This window comes from Colletotrichum destructivum, chromosome 3 (genome assembly GCF_034447905.1).
Source record: "Colletotrichum destructivum chromosome 3, complete sequence".
NCBI classification, from domain to species: domain Eukaryota; kingdom Fungi; phylum Ascomycota; class Sordariomycetes; order Glomerellales; family Glomerellaceae; genus Colletotrichum; species Colletotrichum destructivum.
Window position 1 is genome coordinate 820752 of NC_085898.1, and position 6000 is coordinate 826751.

At 57.6% G+C, this 6000-nt stretch overlaps 1 protein-coding gene across 1 annotated transcript; it reads left to right on the forward strand.

Annotated features, from left to right (window-relative positions):
* Positions 1-243: 243 nt before the first annotated feature.
* Positions 244-1761, forward strand: CDEST_04332 (uncharacterized protein; the record flags this gene model as incomplete). Its single annotated transcript, XM_062920491.1, has 3 exons — positions 244-250; positions 481-1204; positions 1302-1761. The coding sequence occupies 3 exons, from the start codon at positions 244-246 to the stop codon at positions 1759-1761; spliced, it is 1191 nt and encodes a 396-aa protein (XP_062776542.1).
* Positions 1762-6000: the final 4239 nt, after the last annotated feature.

Below are 6000 nucleotides of genomic sequence, written 5' to 3' on the forward strand. Positions count from 1 at the left end.
GAACGCGGGCGGGGGGGACAAAGGGGTGCTAGAAATGCAAGCGTGTAATGAACTCAATTTGGATGGCTTGCGGCGTTGGATTTACCCTTTTGGATTTTTATAGTCGATTAGCATCGGACCCAATACCCACAAACGGACTTTGAATGAATCTTGTTGTTTTCTATTTTTTTCTAGTCCGCAAGTGATAAGTTGCTTGTTGCGTGTGAACGATCCCTTACAAGCAAACATCATGTCCATTTTCGGATGCTGTGTATGTTGTCCGGCTGTTTGTTGATCGCCGCCGTTTGTCTCCCTGCGTCTCTAGTTGGCGGGGTATGGACTCTGTTCCTGACCGTCTACGGCGTTTTCCCCAGACCCCTTCGCTCGTTTCTTTTTCCACTTTGTGAAAAAAAGGTTTACATCTCGGGCTTCCCCATCTTTTCATCTCTGATTGATATCGGCCCTCGCGCCTTTCGACGTCATATCTACATCCGCTCGTAGGGGGGGCGAGCTTCTTTACCGAGATGAGTGTCGAGAGTCGCCAGCCGAGCCGCCTGGGCATCCGCTCGCTGGCAAGGAAATCGACCCATTTCGCTAGCAGGCTCAAGAGGTCATGCCGTGCCCAGTCTGCTGCCAACGGGATACCGAGCATCCCCGTCATCGCAATGTCGAAGCTGCTCCTGCTCAGCGACAGTGACCTGTCAGAAAACCTCCCCGTCCTTCCCACGGCCAGCGGACCTTGCAGCACCTCGTCAAAACATCTCTGGAGAGGCACCCACCTTCATCTCGACAGCAGTGGCCGGACGAATCCCAAGATGGACAACCAGCTCGAAACGGCTTTTCTCGGCAGGCTTCCGGACGAGATCCGCGAGATGATATACCAGGAGCTCTGGCGCGCGGCCGGCCTCGGCCAGCACATCATCCGCACGCAGGCAGGGTACGCCCACTCCCGGTGCCTGTTCCACAGGGTTGGGAGCAGGGCGGGCGGGGGCATCGATGGCGAGGACCCGTGGGAGTCCAACTGGATGGCGCCCGACGCGCGCGGACCGGTCCCGCTGTGGTTCCAGCGGGAGATGTCGACGTGGTGCGACCACTGGAAGTGCGAAGAGGCGCGGGAGGAGAGGGAGATATGGCGGGACATCACCTCGCGGAGCCGGACGAACCACTGCGCTCGCGCCGACACGTGGACGGCGTTTCTGCCAATGATGCTGACCTGCAAGCGAATGTAAGTCATACGCGATTCCGTTGGGGGTTGCTTGAGCATGGGATGCTCCGGGCATAATCGTACTCACTTACACTCAACTCACACGTGGGACGAACAGGTACTTCGAGTGCGCCTCGTCGATCTACGACTCGGTGGCCTTCACAATCACTGACATCAACCTCGCACGGAACGTCTTTTGCATCCGGCACCGGGGACCCATCGGCGGCGGCGGCGGCGGTCACCCGCTCCGGCGCATCAACCTCTCCTTCCGGCGGCAAGCCGACGAGGGGAGCAACTTCGAGCAGTGGGTCGAGTCGTGGAGCGCGGTGCTGCGGCACCTCGACACGCCCGGGCTGGCGGCCGTGAACCTCTGGCTCGACAGCGACGTCTACTACGAGCGGCACTGGCTCTCGGTGACGGGCAACGTGCTCCGCCGCGTGCCGGAAGCGCTGGCCGACAAGGTCGCCGTCAGTCTGCCGCCAGACGGGCATCGAGACCGGGCTGTGGGGGGCGCATGGCGGAGAGGCGACGGCGGAGGAGGGGCGAGGTGTTTCGATGCGAGACGGGTACGGTCTTGAGGGTTCGCTGGGGGCGCAAATGGACGGGTCTGGAACGCGAGGTTAGGTTCGAAGAGTGCCCCGGTGGGTGGGATGAATGGACGTTTTGATGGGACGACATGGGACACCGGGATGATGAGTTGAGGTTGGAGGGTTTGAGGACCAGTCTAGAATCGGGACGGGAGGCGGGAGATGGAGAGCTGCCAATGGATACATCACGGATGCCTTGGATCTCGCTCCGCCGATACTCACTAACTGCGATGAACCCCGTCGTGAAACAGTAAGACGTCCCCTCGACTACAAGTATGACCGATGGATGCCTCGACAGATGTGCCTGTATACATGCACACACACACACACACACACACACACCGGAGAAGTCCCGGGTGCATGTTGCGGCTACTTTCCTCGGGGAAACCGAACGAACGTTCTCATATCGAGATGTCTCCAGTCATTACAAAGAGCAGATGGAACGTAGGAAACTCTCAAGGCCGAATTCTCGTTAGAACACATGCCGTGAGGTAAGCGTGACATGATAAACATGCAACGAGCCAGCCGCCGGGGTGCAACTACGGCGCATCTTCGGCGCATGTACATACATGCAACATCAGCAGCCCGCCTCTGTCAGCGCTTTGCGGCACGGGGCTTACGTTGTTGCCTGCTAGTATGAACTGACTCTCGACGACGATACATGTGCCTGTGATGTTGCAACCATTCCGGGGTAGCTGTTGAGAGTGCCATTGTCGTTGAAAGAGGGGGACAGAAAGAACCTGGTTCGCCATATCGTTCTTGGCGTGAGCTTGAATCGTGTCGCGCGGGTCCGAACCGTTGTGTAGTGGACATGGATTCTGGGAAGTCTGTATGGTCGCCTAGTCCTCCGTCCGTGCCAAGCAACAGAAATGTCCGGAATGCCGTGGTCAAACATGCCCGGAGGGGGTCGTCTTGTTGCTGCCGGATAGCGCGGATTGAGATTGCTTGTATATCAGCACCTCCCGGAAACTCAACACATAATCCGGAGGGGGTGAGGAGAGTTTCCTCCGGGTTAGTGGGAACCTTGGGAGATTGAGGCATCGTGAAGGTCCAAGTCCCTTGTAACAATGGTGGTTTATCGATGGAGTAGAGAGATCCGGCCGGCCCAGCTCAATATCGTTACCGGTGCCCCCCCCGGAGCCACAACTATCTGAGCCCGCCGAGAACATAAATGGATACACGGCCGAAGTGGGCGGCATGAGACCACAGGACGAGCCAGCTGCATGCATCGCGCCATTTTTCATCCCCCTCTCGTTCCAAGCGTTTCCATGAACGAGTCCATCCATCTATCCCCATTCCTCGAAAACCTTCTCTTAAGAACTACACAGAAACTGCCTCAATTCAGCCAAGTGGGAGGAGGGGGGGGGGGGTTTATCGGCTCACGACCGAGAAGGGGAAACATAGTCCCCATCTGTGTTTACGCAGCGGGACCTCTCAAGGGGGAGCCGGAGTGGGCACGACTGGCGCGACGAGATCGGAATGTAGATGGCTGATCGGCGTCCTGACAGGGGACTCGACTCTCTCGTTCCGAAAAGAAACCGCGAAGGAGGCTCTGCCAGACTGCCCAGGACTCTGGGAAGATATCCCTCCCCCCCCCCCCCCCCCCCCCCCCCCGCCTCATGTCCCCTCCTAAGCGTGCATATTGCTCGTGGTGCTTTAGACTGAATTGGGAAACAGAAACTCTTGGAAGGTGGGCTACTCGGCGCGCAAAGCTTCAAAGGCATGTCTGCCGAACGCTTTGGAGACTGAGAATCAGGTTTTCGATGCCCCGGATGAAGGAGAGGAACGGGTTTAGGCCGGGCGGCGTGATGCCCGGAACAGACATGCATACAAGCGCTTCTGTCCCAGTTGAGCGAAGTAGGCAGAGGAACCGATTCTTGGATTCATGTTCATCCCTGCAAAAGACAAGGAAACCCGGGGTTTTGGTGGTAGACAAGCATCCCCCCCCCACCTTCTCTCTGTCTCTCTCTCTCTCTCTCTCTCTACGATGTACTGTGGGTTGCGAAAAGAGAAGCTATTCCCATGTTCTCTGACCGGTGGGGTCCTGAAGAGAATGTAACGCTAGCACACGCCAACCTCCCCTCACCGAACCCATATCAGAGACTATATCCGTAGTCTACAGGGGACCCCCAATGATACCTCGTGATCGGGCTTGTCTCCGTAAAGACATGGCCGCCGGGTGGTCGAGGATGTCGCGAGCTCGTCTCGAAGCACGACTTTGCTGCATGGCCATGACTACGACCACCCGGACTCGTGGTATTCGCTGGGAAGCACACTGTCACCGTTGACTCGGCACATCGAACCAACTGATTCGGACATTTCTGGCTCGACTTTCACACTGCAAACAAATAATAATCGAATAAGCAAACCCCTGTCGGCCGTTGGCGCGCACCACGTGCAGCAACCTCCGTCCGCCGTGTTGGCCTGCCGCTGCTGGCTTTAGTTGTGTGCACCCGTAAAGCGAACATACGACTACCGTATCCGGATGTGCCGCCCGTGCGATGCGGGCGGCGATGTTTGGCAAGGTCAAGGTTCCAGGTCCGCGATGCCGGATAAGGTACGGGGGGGGGAGAAGAGGGAGGGGGGTGGGTGTGGGTGTTTTAGAGACGAGCAACGGTGCCCCGGCGCGTCGTCGCATGACCGGCGCAGATGGGCCACGAGGCCTGTCGAGACGCGCCCACGTTTTCCCCATCCACGCTGTACGATGTAAGCGACGTGCGTTCGGTTTCAGTGATTGTAGAGCTGTTTCTCCCGGCCACAGTGACCGGAGAAGAAGGCTGGTGGTCTCTCTGTTGGGCCATTACCAGACCCTGTAAAGCAACAAGGAACTCTTACCTCGAGGTCCGCTCAACGCTTGACCTAGAGTCAGGACTCTGGACTCTGGACTCTGGCACGGCCCAGGGAAGTTTCGCAGGGGGGGAGGGGGGTCACGGAGGATGGGCGCCAGTCAGCAATATGCTTCAGGACGTGTGAGAGTGTTTGCGCTCGGAACCTTCATCAAGTCCCCTTGGGTTGTTTCTCTAAGCGAGGGAAAGTCCCCAAGGACGCGACAGCAACAGCTGACCATTGCAAAACAGATAGATAGGCATGGACGATATGGACGGACGGGCGAACGGACTGCCGCCCCCAGCCTCTCCGTCCGTGAATAGGGTCAGGGGGGTCAGGGGAGTGTGGAATAGAGTTGCTGTCAGACTCTCGACATCTGGATCGCTGGTGCGGACGACTAGTTGGTTTGGGACGGATCTCCATCTGGCGCGTGCGACGGCGGGCCTCGTTCTTTGCCAACGAGGGGGGGAGAGACCGCTGGCGTCTTTACTCGGGAGGTCTTTACTCGGGACACGGTCACTATCAGGATGTGTGACGCGGCGTAGCATCTCTGACCGTGACTCCCTCACGATACTTGGTCGCTCACTGTATTCGCAACATACCACCCCGACGGCGAACCGGATGTGGAGGAGCGTCAGTCATGCTTGAACACCCACCACCCCGAGGGATCGGTTGGCGCCGAAACCAGATGGTCTGTTTAGTCGGGCTGCCAGGGCACTTGCAAAACACCAAACCCGATGCTTGCATGTCCTGGCCCTATATCAGGCACGATATCACCTGGGCCTTGTTCTAGGTCCAGGATGCGAATCTTGTTCTGCGACCGATGCCCAGGTGGAAACATGAAGACACAGACGGGTGAACAATGGTTATAGCGAGGTGCTATTATAGCCCTCTGCGCTGACTATGACGTGTCGGTTACCACCTTGTTGGTGTTTCTCTCTTTCTCTCTCTCCTCCCCCTTGACAGGTTGACGATATGCGCGGGTCTTTTGGTTTGGAGGAGCAGGAGGAGGAGGGCTGGATGAACAACCCCCCCCCCCCCCCCCCCCCCCCCCTTCAACTCTGTAGTAGACAAGAGCAACACTGAGAGACGCGGGTTGAAGAGACAGACGATCTTGGCCCCGATGCGACCATTCCCCAACCTGTTTAAACGTTTGAGGCTTAATGACGGAGATGTGATGGGGGAAGTCGTCGGTGTCTGCCAAGGTTGTGCGACCCCCCTCGGAGCATATCTTGGGAGATGATCTGATCCGTCGCAGTCTTTTGGGACGCCAAAGGAGACTCTTCTGAAGAAGCCTATTTGGCGAGAATGCCATGGTCCAGTTTCTGTATGGTGTACACCAACACACCAACCTCAGCTGGAGATGCACTTTGGCCTCTGAGACCGGCCATGGCAAATGCCGTG